Source organism: Equus asinus, chromosome 20 (genome assembly GCF_041296235.1).
Source record: "Equus asinus isolate D_3611 breed Donkey chromosome 20, EquAss-T2T_v2, whole genome shotgun sequence".
Lineage (NCBI taxonomy): Eukaryota > Metazoa > Chordata > Mammalia > Perissodactyla > Equidae > Equus > Equus asinus.
The window spans coordinates 112,103,001-112,115,913 of NC_091809.1; the positions used below are offsets into that span (position 1 = coordinate 112,103,001).

The following is a 12,913-nucleotide window of genomic DNA, read 5'->3' on the forward strand; positions in this document are numbered from 1 at the left end:
ATATCCCAAAAATAATATTGAAAACATTAGAAGTAGATAAAAAGGATAATTGCACACTTAAAAATACAAGTTGGCTTAAATAATATCATTACCCAATACAGTAACAGCAAGGAACAGGCTTGCAACAGTCACACTGAAGTTAGAGAAAAGAGATTAAAACAGTAAATGAGAATATAATTAGAATGTAGAAAAAATTTTATTTAACAAAAATAAATTTAAGTAGCTAGTAGCTACTGTATTGAACAGTGCAGTTATGGAACATTTCCAGCATCAGAGAAAGTTCTGTTGGTCAGTGCTGGGCTAGAAGATGGGGAAATGTATTTATTCATCTAACATTTTAACTTATCTATGTGTGATGTCTTACAACTGTCAGTGGTACACTTGATACTTAGCAAGGATATATTCAGTGTGGAACAGAAAAATAATTGTAAATGTGAGACACAAGGAATTTACTTGAAACTAGGAATCTTCAGCCCACAGGGCCTCGAGTGTTACTGGGGGGGGGGGGAGGGGGAGGGGAGAATGCAAAGCTGCAGACATAGGTATAGATGTAGCCTGTGTGAGCGATGAAACTGCAAAGATGAAGGAAGGACTATTCACACAGAAAAAGCAAATCCTCCGCAAGGCTGGAAGAATCCAGAGCGTGACTCTGTCCAAAGACAGGAGAGCAATGTCTCCCTAGCTCTAAGCAAAGGGAACATGATGAAACAGTACCTCCACCCAAAGTGCTAGTTGAGTAAAAAGCATTTGAAAATATTCTCCATTTTTCATTTCCTCAGGGAGAGCTTTGTTGACTACCCCGTTACTCTGCATGCCTTTCCTCTTTTTTCTTAGGTTCATATCACAACCGTTGGAGAACAGACTCCATGAACGCGGGGACTTTGTTTTGTTCACTACTGACACTCTAGTGCCTTCCCGACACTGGTGACTGAGGGCAATTATCAATTACGAAAACTCAGGTTGGCCTGACGGCGTAGTGGTTACATTCACGCACTTTGCTTTGGTGGACCAGGGTTCATGGGTTCGCATCCCAGGTGTGGACCTACCCACCACTCATCAAGCCATGCTATGGGGGCATCCCATCTAAAATAGAGAGGATGGGCACACATGTTAGCTCAGGGCCAATCTGCCTCACCATAAAGAAAAGAAGAGAAAACTCAACGGTGGTACAACTGTGGTAAAAGGACCAATGATGAATCCATTTCAGCAAAACCAAAGCTAAACCACTGTGGTTGCAGACAAGAATGCACATGCTTTCAACCTTCATAACATAGAACTAATGGAGAAAAAGCTTAACTTGGGGGAGAGGAGGTGGGAGAGAGTGCTAAGTAGTAATTCCCTCAGTTTTTATAGGAGAGAAAGAGAGAGGAATTGAGTTTGTTGGAAACTGAAACATGTAAAAAGGAACATAGTGATGCCAACGTCTTAATGTGCTTCTTAATCACATTTCTAATCTGAGAGGAGAATACGTTAAGAAATAATGTCTTTCGAAATAAAGAATCATTGATCAGTTCAGCAGTTCTTTCAACTTTCCTTCATTTTTTTCTTTCATAAGTTAAAGTAAAATGTTAATTTTTAAATTATTAATAGCATTTCATTATATACTGTTTTTATGTACGTATTTTGTCCAGCATATCTATGTGTATACATGAGTATATGCTTGGAGTGTTGCTTACTTCAGGTTAATAATTATTGTGGGACTGGTTGGCTTTTATTTTTTTTTAGTTTATACCTTTGTCAAAACTATTATTAAGTATCCTTGAGATTGAAAAAAATGTTAATCCAAATATTTATACTAAATATTGCCTAATGTTGACAATGCAGACTATGTGGCTCTGAGTCCTGGTTAAGACAGTTATTTGACTGAATTCTCACCATGGAACATTTATTGAGAGCTTAACATGAGACAGGCACCATTCTCTGCATTTTACATTTTTTTAATTAAGATTATGATACTTAACAACCCTGTGAAATTACAGTTGTACATCATTATTAGTCATGTTGTAGGTGTACCACTTCACCCCTAGTGCCCTCCCCCCACCCACCCTTTCCCCTGGCAACCACCAATCAGTCCTCTTTGTCTGTATGTTAAATACCACCTGTGAGTGGAGTCATACAGAGTTCGTCTTTTTCTGGCTCATTTGACTCAACATAATACTCTCAAAATCTATCCATGTTGTTGTGAATGGGACGACTTTGTCCTTTTTTATTGCTGAGTAGTATTCCATTGTCTATATATACCACAACTTCTTTATCCAATCATCAGTTGCTGGGCACTTAGGTTGGTTCCATGACTTGGCTATTGTGAATAATGCTGCAATGAACATAGGGGTGCATGGGACTTTTGGAATTGCTGATTTCAAGTTCTTTGGATAGATACCCAGTAGTGGGATGGCTGGGTCATAAGGTATGTCTATTTTTAACTTTTTGAGAATTCTCCATACTGTTTTCCATAGTGGCTCCACCAGTTTCCATTCCCACCGACAGTGTATGAGGGTTCCTTTTTCTCCACAACTCTCCAACATTTGTCGCTCTTGGTTTTGGATATTTTTGCCATTCTAACAGGTGTAAGGTGATATCTTAGTATAGTTTTGATTTGCGTTTCCCTGATGAGTGATGAGGAGCATCTTTTCATGTGTCTATTGGCCATCGGTATATTTTCTTTGGAGAAATGTCTGTTCATGTCCTCTGCCCATTTTGTGATTGGGTTGTTTGATTTTTTTTCTTGAGCTGTGTGAGTTCTTTATATGTTATGGAGATTAACCCTTTGTTGGATAAATAACTTGTAAATATTTTTTCCCAATTAGTGGGCTGTTCTTTTGTTTCAATCCTGTTTTCCCTTGCCTTGAAGAAGCTCTTTAGTCTGATGTAGTCCCATTTGTTTATTCTTTCTATTGTTTCCCTCGTCTGAGGGGTTATGGTGTCCGAAAAGATTCTATAAATCTTTTTTTTTTTAATATTTTTTTTTTCTGCTTTATCTCCCCAACCCCCCCGTACACAGTTGTATATCTTAGTTGCAGGTCCTTCTAGTTGTGGGATGTGGGACGCTGCCTCAACGTGGCCTGATGAGCGGTGCCATGTCCGCGCCCAGGATCCGAACCCTGGGCCGCCGCAGGGGAGTGCGCGAACTTAGCCACTCAGCCACAGAGCTGGCCCCCGAAAAGATTCTTTTGAAGCTGATGTCAAAGAGTGTACTGCTTATATTCTCTTCTAGAAAACTTATTGTTTCAGGCCTAATCTTTAGGTCTTTGATCCATTTTGAGTTTATTTTAGTGAATGGTGAAAAAGCATGGTCGATTTTCATTCTTTTCCACGTAGCTGTCCAGTTTTCCCAGCACCATTTGTTGAAGAGACTTTCTTTTCTCCATTGTAGGCCCTCAGCTCCTTTGTCGAAGATTAGCTGTCCATAGATGTGTGGTTTTATTTCTGGGCTTTCAATTCTGTTCCATTGATCTGTGCACCTGTTTTTGTACCAGTACCATGCAGTTTTAATTACTGTAACTTTGTAGTATGTTTTGAAGTCAGGGATTGTGATGCTTCCAGCTTTGTTCTTCTTTCTCAGGATTGCTTTAGCAATTCGGGGTCTTTTGTTGCCCCATATGAATTTTAGGATTCTTTGTTCAATTTCTGTAAAGAATATCATTGGGATTCTGATTGGGATGGGGTTGAACCTGTAGATTACTTTAGGTAGTATGGACATTTTAACTATGTTTATTCTTTCAATCCATGTACATGGAATGTCTTTCCATCTCTATGTCATCATCGATTTCTTTCAAGAAAGTCTTGTAGTTTTTGTTGTATAGATCTTTCACTTCCTTGATTAAATTTACCCCAAGGTATTTTATTCTTTTTGTTGCGATCGTGAATGGGATTGAGTTCTTGAGATCTTTTTCTGTTAGTTCATTGTTAGCGTATAGAAATGCTACTGATTTATGTATGTTGATTTTATACCCTGCAACATGGCTGTAGCTGTTGATTGTTTCTAATAGGTTTCCTATGGGTTCTTTGGGGTTTTCTATATATAACATCATGTCGTCTGCAAACAGCGAGAGTTTTACTTCTTCATTGCCTCTTTGGATTCCTTTTATTTCTTTTTCCTGCCGAATTGCTCTGGCCAACACCTCCAGTACTATGTTGAACAAGAGTGATGAAAGTGGGCACCCTTGTCTTGTTCTTGTTCCGAGAGGTATGGGTTTCAGTTTTTGTCTGTTGAGTATGATGTTAGCTGTGGGTTTGTCACATATGGCCTTTATTATGTTGAGGTACTTTCCTTCTATACCTATTTTATTGAGGGTTTTATCATAAATGGATGTTGGATCTTGTTGAATGCTTTCTCTGCATCTATTGAGATGATCATGTGGTTTTTGTTTCTCATTTTGTTAATGTAGTGAATCACATTGATTGACTTGCGGATGTTGAACCATCCCTGTGTCCCTGGTATAAATCCCACTTCATCGTGGTGTGTAATCTTTTTGATGTATTGCTGTATTCGGTTTGCCAAAATTTTGTTGAGGATTTTTGCATCTATGTTCATCAGTGATATTGGCCTGTAGTTTTCCTTCTTTGTGTTGTCCTTGTCAGGTTTGGGGATCAGGGTGACGTTGGCTTCATAGAATGTATTAGGGAGTGCCCCATCTTCCTCTGTTTCTGGAAAAGTTTGAGAAGGATAGGTATTAAATCTTCTTTGAATATTTGGTAGAATTCTCCAGAGAAGCCGTCTGGTGCTGGACTCTTATTTTTGGGGAGGTTTTTGGTTACTGTTTCTATTTCTTTACTTGTGATTGGTCTATTCAGATTCTCTATTTCTTCCTGATTCAGTTTGGGGAGGTTGTATGAGTCTAGGAATTTATCCATGTCTTCTAGGTTGTTCAATTTGTTGGCATACAGTTTTTCATAGTATTCTCTTATGATCCTTTGTATTTGTTCGGTATCTGTTGTGATTTCTCCTCTCTCATTTCTAATTTTATTGAGACTTCTCTCTTATTTTCTTAGTGAGTCTGGCTAAGGGTGTATCAATTTTGTTAATTTTTTCAAAGAACCAACTCTTTGTTTCATTGATCCTTTCTACTATCTTTTTTGTTTCAATATCATTTATTTCTGCTCTTATTTTTATTATTTCCCTCCTTCTACTGATTTTGGGCTTTGTTCTTCTTTTTCTAATTATGTTAGGTGTCATTTGAGGTTGTTTATGTAAGATTTTTCTTGCTTATTGAGGTGAGCCTGTATTGCAATGAATTTCCCTCTTAGGACTGCCGTTGCTGCATCCCAAATAAGTTGGTATGGTGTGTTTTCGTTTTCATTTGTCTCCAGATAATATTCGATTTCTTCTTTAATTTCTTCAATAATCCATTGTTTGTTCAGTAGCATGTTGTTTAGTCTCCACATTTTTGCCCCTTTCCCAGCTTTATTCTTGTAGTTGATTTCTAGTTTCATAGCATTATGATCCAAAAAGATGCTCGATATTATTTCAACCCTTTTGAACTTATTGATGCTTGCTTTGTTTCCCAAGATATGGTCTATTCTTGAGAATCTTCCATGCACACCTGAGAAGAATGAGTAACCTGCTGTTTTTGGATGAAGTGTTCTATATATATCTATTAAGCCCATCTGCTCTAATTTTTCATTTAATTCTGTAATTTCCTTGTTGATTTTCTGTCTGGATGATCTATCCATTGGTGGTAATGGGGTGTTGAGGTCCCCTACTATTATTGTATTGTTGTTGATGTCTCCTTTTAGTTTTGTTAATAGTTTCTTTACAAATTTTGGTGCTCCTATGTTGGGTTTGTATATATTTATAAGTGTTATGTCATCTTGGTGGAGTGTGCCTTTTATCATTATATACTGCCCCTCTCTATTTGTTTTGCTGTGAAGTCTACTTTGTCTGATATAAGTATGGCAACACCTGCTTTGTTTTGTTCATTATTAGCTTGGAGTATTGTCTTCCATCCCTTCACTCTGAGTCTGTGTTTGTCTTTGGGGCTGAGATGTGTTTCCTGGAGGCAGCATATTGTTGGATCTTGTTCTTTGGTCCATCTTGCCACTCTGTGTCTTTTGATTAGAGAGTTCAATCCATTTACATTTAGAGTGATTATTGAAACGTGGGGGCCTGCTGCTGCCGTTTTATCACTTGTTTTCCGGTTCTTTTGCATTTCCTTTGTTTCTCGTCCCATGATTTTTGGATTCCTAATTCAAGTAGGTAAATTTCTGTATTGGCTTTCTTCTTATTTGTAATTTGTGTCTTTATTCTTGTTATTTGTTTAGTGGTGACCAGGTGGTTTGTATAACACATCTCGTAGATGAGATAGCCCTTTTTCTGGTAGCTTCTTATTTCCTTAAATTAAAACATTCCATCCCTTTTCTCTTCCCTTTCTAGGTTGTTATTGTCAGATTTTTTTTCCTCTTCTTTTTTGTGTTGTGAGTTTGTGTTTAAAATGACTAGGTTATATTTATTCTTGGTGTTTCCGTTCCATTTATCTTTAATGTTTTATTTAACTTTTGCTAACCTGTTCTGATGGAGAGCTGCTACTTTCTGTTATTGTCCTTCTGCTTATCTCCTTTGTTCTGGATTTTGTAACCCCTTTCCTTTTTTTTATTTTTCAGGTATGAGGTTCTTACTGAGCATTTCTTGAAGAGGAGGTTTTGTGGCAATGAACTCCCTTAACTTTTGTTTATCTGGGAAAGTTTTTATTTCTCCATCATATTTGAAGGATATTTTCACTGGGTAGAGTATTCTTGGCTGCAGGTTTTTGTCATTCAGAGTTTTGAATATTTCATTCCAATCTCTTCTAGCCTGTAAGGTATCTGCTGATAAATCTGCTGATAGCCTTATGGGGTTTCCTTTGTAACTTATTTTCTTCTGCCTGGCTTCCCTTTGTATTTTCTCTTTGTCATTGACTTTTGCTAGCTTCACTACTATATGCCTTGGGCTTGGTCATCTTGCATTAATAAAGTTTGGAGATCTATTGGCTTCTGTCACATAAAGTTCCATCTCTCTTCCCAAGTTTGGAAAGTTCTCAGCCATTATTTCTTTGAACAGGCTTTCTGCCCCCTTCTCCTTCTCTTTTCCCTCTGGTATACCCATAATCCTTATGTTGCATCTCCTAATTGAGTCAGATAATTCTCTGAGAGTTTCTTCATTTCTTTTTAGTCTTAGTTCTCTCTCCTCCTCTGTCTGTAGCATTTCTATATTCCTATCATCCAAATTGCTAATTCTCTCCTCCGTATTATCTACCCTACTGTTGAGAGAGTCCAGATTTTTCTTAATCTCCTCCGTTGTGTTCTTCATCTCCAGTATTTCTAATTGGTTCTTCTTTATAGTATCAAGCTCTTTTGTGACATAGCTCCTGAGCTCATTAAGTTGTCTATTTGAATTCTCTTTTAACTCGTTGAGTTTTTTAATAATGGCTGTTTTGAATTGATTGTCATTTAGGTTATAGATTTCATTGTTTTTGGGATTGTTTTCTGGGTACTTGTCATTTTCCTTCTGTTCTGGAGATTTAATATATTTTTTCATACTGCTTGATGGTGTGGATTTGTGCCTCCACATAGAGATAGAGTTTAGTCGCTGCTTCCACTTGTTGCAACTGGTGTCGTGGGGGAGCAGCTGTTAAGACTGCACCGACCAGGAACCCTGTCAGCTGTTACTGACTGGACCTGGGCTCCTCCTCATAGTCACAGTGGTCCTGTGGGGCCCTCCTCAGTTGTGGGGGCAATCGCAAGGGGACCTCAGGCTGCTGGTGCCTACTGTTGCAGCCCACCTAGATGCACTCCCTCCTTGGGGTCTGCAGCGGTGTTATGGGCTTTCCCAGCAGCCAGGAGCAGGATCACCTATAATTGCCGCTTTGTCCCTAACAGAGCCCACAAGATCACACTTGTCCACTATAGGTCCCAGCAGAGCTATGGGTATGTTCTGCAGTCTGTGGTTAGCTCACCTAGCTGTGCTACTTTTGCCCCAGGGCCTTCCAGCCATGTGATTGCCAGTCGGGACCTCTCCACTAGTGCTGTGCAGAGGCTTTCACTGAGGCTGCTGTGGGAACCTGGACTTACCCCCTGGGCCACGTAGCCATTCCACTGGAGCTCCACCCAGCCCCACACCACTCCCACGGAATCTCTGGGAGCCCCTTGCCTGGTCTGGGACACTGGCCAGAGTCCGTGGGCCTGGCGGTGGCTGGCAGACTACTGCCCTGCTGGAAATTCTGCTCTTTGGGAGCTTCCTGGCGTTCCAAATGCTGGGCGGTGCCTCTCTGCTAATGGCGAGCAGAGGCTTTCCATACCGGTGCCTGCGGGACCCTGGAGTTTCCCCCTGGGCTTAGGTGTAATTGTGGGGGGCTTAGGTAGGGCTGTTGTCACCTGTTTCCACTGTCGCTCTGCCGGTGAGTGCACACTCCCTCACTTGGTGCGTGGTGATGCTATGGGGGAGTCCACTGGAAGAGAGCCTCTTGCAGGTACTAGGCTGTCCAGGGGTCAGGGGTCAGAGAGTTTTCACTTATCTCCACCTCCTCCCGGGGGGAAGTCCATCCGCCTTCTGATGTATAGCAGCACGGGTCTCTCAGGTGTCTTGAGATGCTATCTGGTTATCCTTTATTAACCGGTGAATGTCCAATTAGTTGTAGATTCGAAGGGGGAGAGACAAAGAAGACCACTCACTCCGCCATCTTGGTTCCCCCTCCTGCATTTTACATTTTTAACTCACTTATTCCTTACAACAACCCAGCAAAGTGAATACTGTTATTTGCATCTTTCAGATGGTGAGTGGAGACACAGAGATGGGGTCAGGGTAACCGCAGACAGAGCTACTAATATGGAAAGTCAAGATTGGGACCCATGCAATCTGATTGCAGGATTCAAACTCATATCCACTATGCTGTGTTGTGCTAGACGCCTCACAAGTATTTATTTCCACTGAAAAGGAAGTTACTTTATTTCTGTAAGAGACTAATGCTTTGCTAGGAATGATGGATTCAAACTTAAGTGATATAGTCTCTAATGCTGGCTTAAGTTAAAGTGGGAATCTATTTGAAGGTCTTTTAGAAGGTGACTAAAATATATGATGGTTAATGTGTTTTCCTGCTGATTAGTTGACATGAGTCTAAGCACAAATAAATTTGATCTTGAAAAGTAAAAATTGCAGTTTAGACTAATTTAGGACGTGGCGTAGGATCACGTCTGCTAATCCCTGCTCCACGTTATCTTTGTGCTTCTGGTTGATACAAGACGCAGTTACTGCCTGTGCTCTCCTTCTCCAGGAAACTTAGGTGCTTGTTTCTTTGCGTTGTTTCTGTAGTACCTGTTCACACACAAAAATGTTTTCTATACATTTTTGGTAGCTACTCAGTAGGTGAGCCTTCAAAGGAGAAAAGGTGAAAAATTAGAATTCAGTGTCTGTTCATTTAGTCAGAGATTTTAAATTGTATTTTCGTTGTTAAAAGAAGAGACACAGGCTTGCCAGGTGCAGGCAGATGTGTGGTGCAGGCAGATCCGCGTCCTTGTGCTCGGTTGTCACTCCACCCATTATTTCAGTGAAGGAGGTTTTTGAATTCTAGAATTGCAAACTACTAAACAGATAACACACATGTTTATTTCTACCTTGTGGCAAAGATAACGATAATTACATGTAATATGTAACTGTTAATTCTAGACTTTGCTTTAAGTATATAAATTTTAGAAAATGAACGTAGCCTCTTGTTGCAATAGCATTTGATTTTTGTTAGTATGAAAATTTGAATATTTAGATTCTAGTTCATTGCTAAACTTCACATTTAATATTGTATATACCCTTTTTCTCAGTTTTAGAAATATCTATACTGTCATGACTTTATGCTTGAATCAATTTTAAGGCATCAAGTTTTAATATGTTGGTAAGTTCTAGTATTGCTAATGTTGTGATTTAAGAAAATTGTCACTTTTTTTTACCACAGATGCTAAATAATGTGTCATTTTGTTTTCTTAGGAACTTCCTGCACCATTACTTAATGATAATTGTAAAAAAGAAGTTGATGAAGACGTATGTAGTCATAAAACACCAGAATCTAACATTAAGATGAAAATAGCTTGGCGTTACCAGTTATTACCCAAGATGGAGGCAAGTCAACTTTCAAACTATTTCTAAAATTTGAAAATGTATTTGTTTCGTTTTATAAAATCTCTTGTATGATTCTTTAAAGGCAATACAATGTATATTTATTTAAATAACTAGATATTTCTTTTGTAGAGTATTTTATCAAGATGATATTTCTTGAAAATAAAATTATGGCAAATTATTTTTTTACCAAAATAGATTATTTTATTTCTTTCATAATCTTTATATAGAATCTTATATTCTTGTGTTGCAAGCCAGAGTAAGAACTAATTAAACCATTCCTATGGGCCAACCCCGTGGCCTCATGGTTAAGTTCAGTGTGCTCTGCTTTAGCAGCCCGGGTTCAGTTTCCAGACGTGGACCTGCACCACTCAGATGTTAGCTCAGGGTGAATCTTCCTCAGGAAAATAAAAAGAAAATTCTATGATTACATGTAAATATTCAAGGAGAATGTTGGTTCTCTGAAACTACTATTTTTATTTCTATACATTTCAGCCATTACACTTTCAAACTCAGCTATTTGGTAACCTCACCTATCCAGGATAGCCTAGTAACAGATGTCAGTGAGTCTCCCCACTGAAGCTCATGAACTCTGCTCCTGGTGAAGGCTCTGTTCTTTTATTAGCTCCCTCATTTGATTGTTTGCTTCATTTGTTTTTCAGAGAAGTTTAATATCTACCAGACATTATCATACTGGTAAAAAAAAGAGAGGGAAATTCCGTCTGAGTAAGACACGATTCCCATAGTCCACCCTTCTCTGATCGTCCCCAGGGACGTCCATGTTACATTTCCTGAGGACAGAGGTGTGTTCACAGTACTTCTCAGCTGCACACGTGGATTCAGTTTCCTGTTTCCCCTGCCCCCCACCAATGCCAGCCGACTGTTAATCAGAGTGCCCCCCTGCCAGGCTTAGGCACAACCGTAGAATTCTCTGCAGTGTTCTGGGTGGGCACTGCCAGTCAATGAGAGTCAGGATGTGAAGTTGCAGTTTGCGATAGAAACTTCTCACAATTGTATGCAAGACCTGTACAGCCTAAGCCCAGCCTCCTCTCCCAGTGTCCTCCCAGAGTTCTGTGTGTACGTATAAAAGGCCACATGCCTTCCTGCCATGAGAACTGCTCCTGTCGAGTGGCTTATGCTTCTGCTGGTAACGCTTTCCACTTCCTTATTCACCAGCTCATCCTTCTCCAAGTGCGAATGTTCCTACCTCTGACAGCTTTCCATACTTAATTATCCGGTCCTTAATTATCATTTCCATAGCACTTCATGTATTTTAAAGTTCTTCTATACATTGTATTATAGTTGTTAGTCTAACTCTCTCCTCCAGCAGACAGAATTCTCTATGAGGGCAGAAAGTTTGTCTCACTTTCTCTTGTATCTCCAGCACCTATGTTAATGCCCAGATAGTAAATCTTTAGTGAATGATAAATGTATTTATTCATTGTCACATATATTGATTTAAGCGTCAGCTGTGTACCAAGTTTAAAATATGTTGTAATATGTGTGTATTAAGCAATGGTAAATTAGTCTAATTTAGATGGGAAAGCTATTTGAATAGTATGATTTTTTCTTCTTTTTTTCTTTTCTTTTCTTTGATGAGGAAGATTAGCCCTGAGCTGACTGCTGCCAATCCTCCTCTTTTTGCTGAGAAAGACTGGCCCTGAGCTAAGATGCATGTCTATCTTCCTCTACTTTATATGAGGGATGCCTACCACAGCATGGCCTGATAAGCAGGGCGTAGGTCCACACCTGGGATCCAAACCTGTGAACCCCAGACCACTGAAGTGGAACGCACGTGCTTAACCACTATGCCACTGGGCTGGCCCCAATTTTTAAGCTGTGATTTAAATAACTGTGAGCAAACTATAAACTGCGGAGAGGATATTTCAACTCAAAGAGTAAAATAAGGAATAAATTTTCCCTGTATATAAAGGACTTCTAAAATGAATAAGGAATAGTCTACCAACTCAATTTTAAAAAACAGGCAAAACATGAAAAGGAAATTTAGGTGGCCCTTAAACATATAAAAGCAGATGCCCAATTTCTGTTACAGTAAGAGAAGTACAAATTAAAACTACGCTGACTTTCCCTTTTTCTCTTATCAGATTGTTGATAGTCTAAAATGTTGGTAAGATGCTAAATCAGCAAAGATGAGGGAAATTAGTAGTCTCAGACTTTGCTAGTGGGAAACTTCTGTGGAGGGTAATTTAGTAGTATCCTTCCAAGTTACAAAAACATATACCCTTTGATCATTTTGGAAATTTACATGACAAGTGTATTTTCTCAGGTGTAAAATGAAATATATATGAGCTATTTATGCGCCATATTTTTTAATAACAAAAGATTGGGCATAACCTAAATGTCCATCAGTAAGCAACTAATTAAAGAAATTATGGTGTCTGTGTATGGTAGAATACCATAAATCTGTATTAAAAACTAAAAGGAATCTCTGTGTCATCAGAAGTCATTGCAGGCATAGCCTAGCTTTTGGATGTGATTGAGAACTGGATACCAGGAGCCAGAATAAATGTAGTTGTTCTGCTCAGGAAAGTGTGAGATGAGTGACACAGATTAAAACAGACAAGGAATGTAGGACTAGCACTTGAGAACTCTAATAGCAGAGAACTTCATGTCTTTGATCTGGCAGATTCATTTAAGTAAGTGGGCTTAGTGGTGACTCTTTTGTAGAGGGTGACCGTATTTTAACTTTTCTACTGGTATGTTCAGAGTCAATAATGAACATAAGCTCTAAGTTACATTTAACTTTTTTTTTTTTTTAAGATTTTATTTTTTTCCTTTCCAAAGCCCCCTGGTACATAGTTGTATATTCTTCGT

General features: G+C 39.0%; 1 protein-coding gene across 9 annotated transcripts in view; it reads left to right on the top strand.

Moving 5' to 3' along the window:
* The window catches only part of ELP4 (elongator acetyltransferase complex subunit 4), a 239,262-nt gene that overhangs the window by 52,095 nt on the left and 174,254 nt on the right, over window positions 1–12,913 (top strand). For all 9 annotated transcript variants that reach the window (XR_011495973.1, XM_044751764.2, XM_044751762.2 and 6 more), the window contains exon 4: window positions 9,950–10,081. Coding sequence is in view for 8 of the 9 variants with exons in the window: in XM_044751764.2 (XP_044607699.1) it covers window positions 9,950–10,081 (132 nt within the window). In the remaining variant the exon portion in view is untranslated. The remainder of the gene's footprint in view (window positions 1–9,949; window positions 10,082–12,913) is intronic.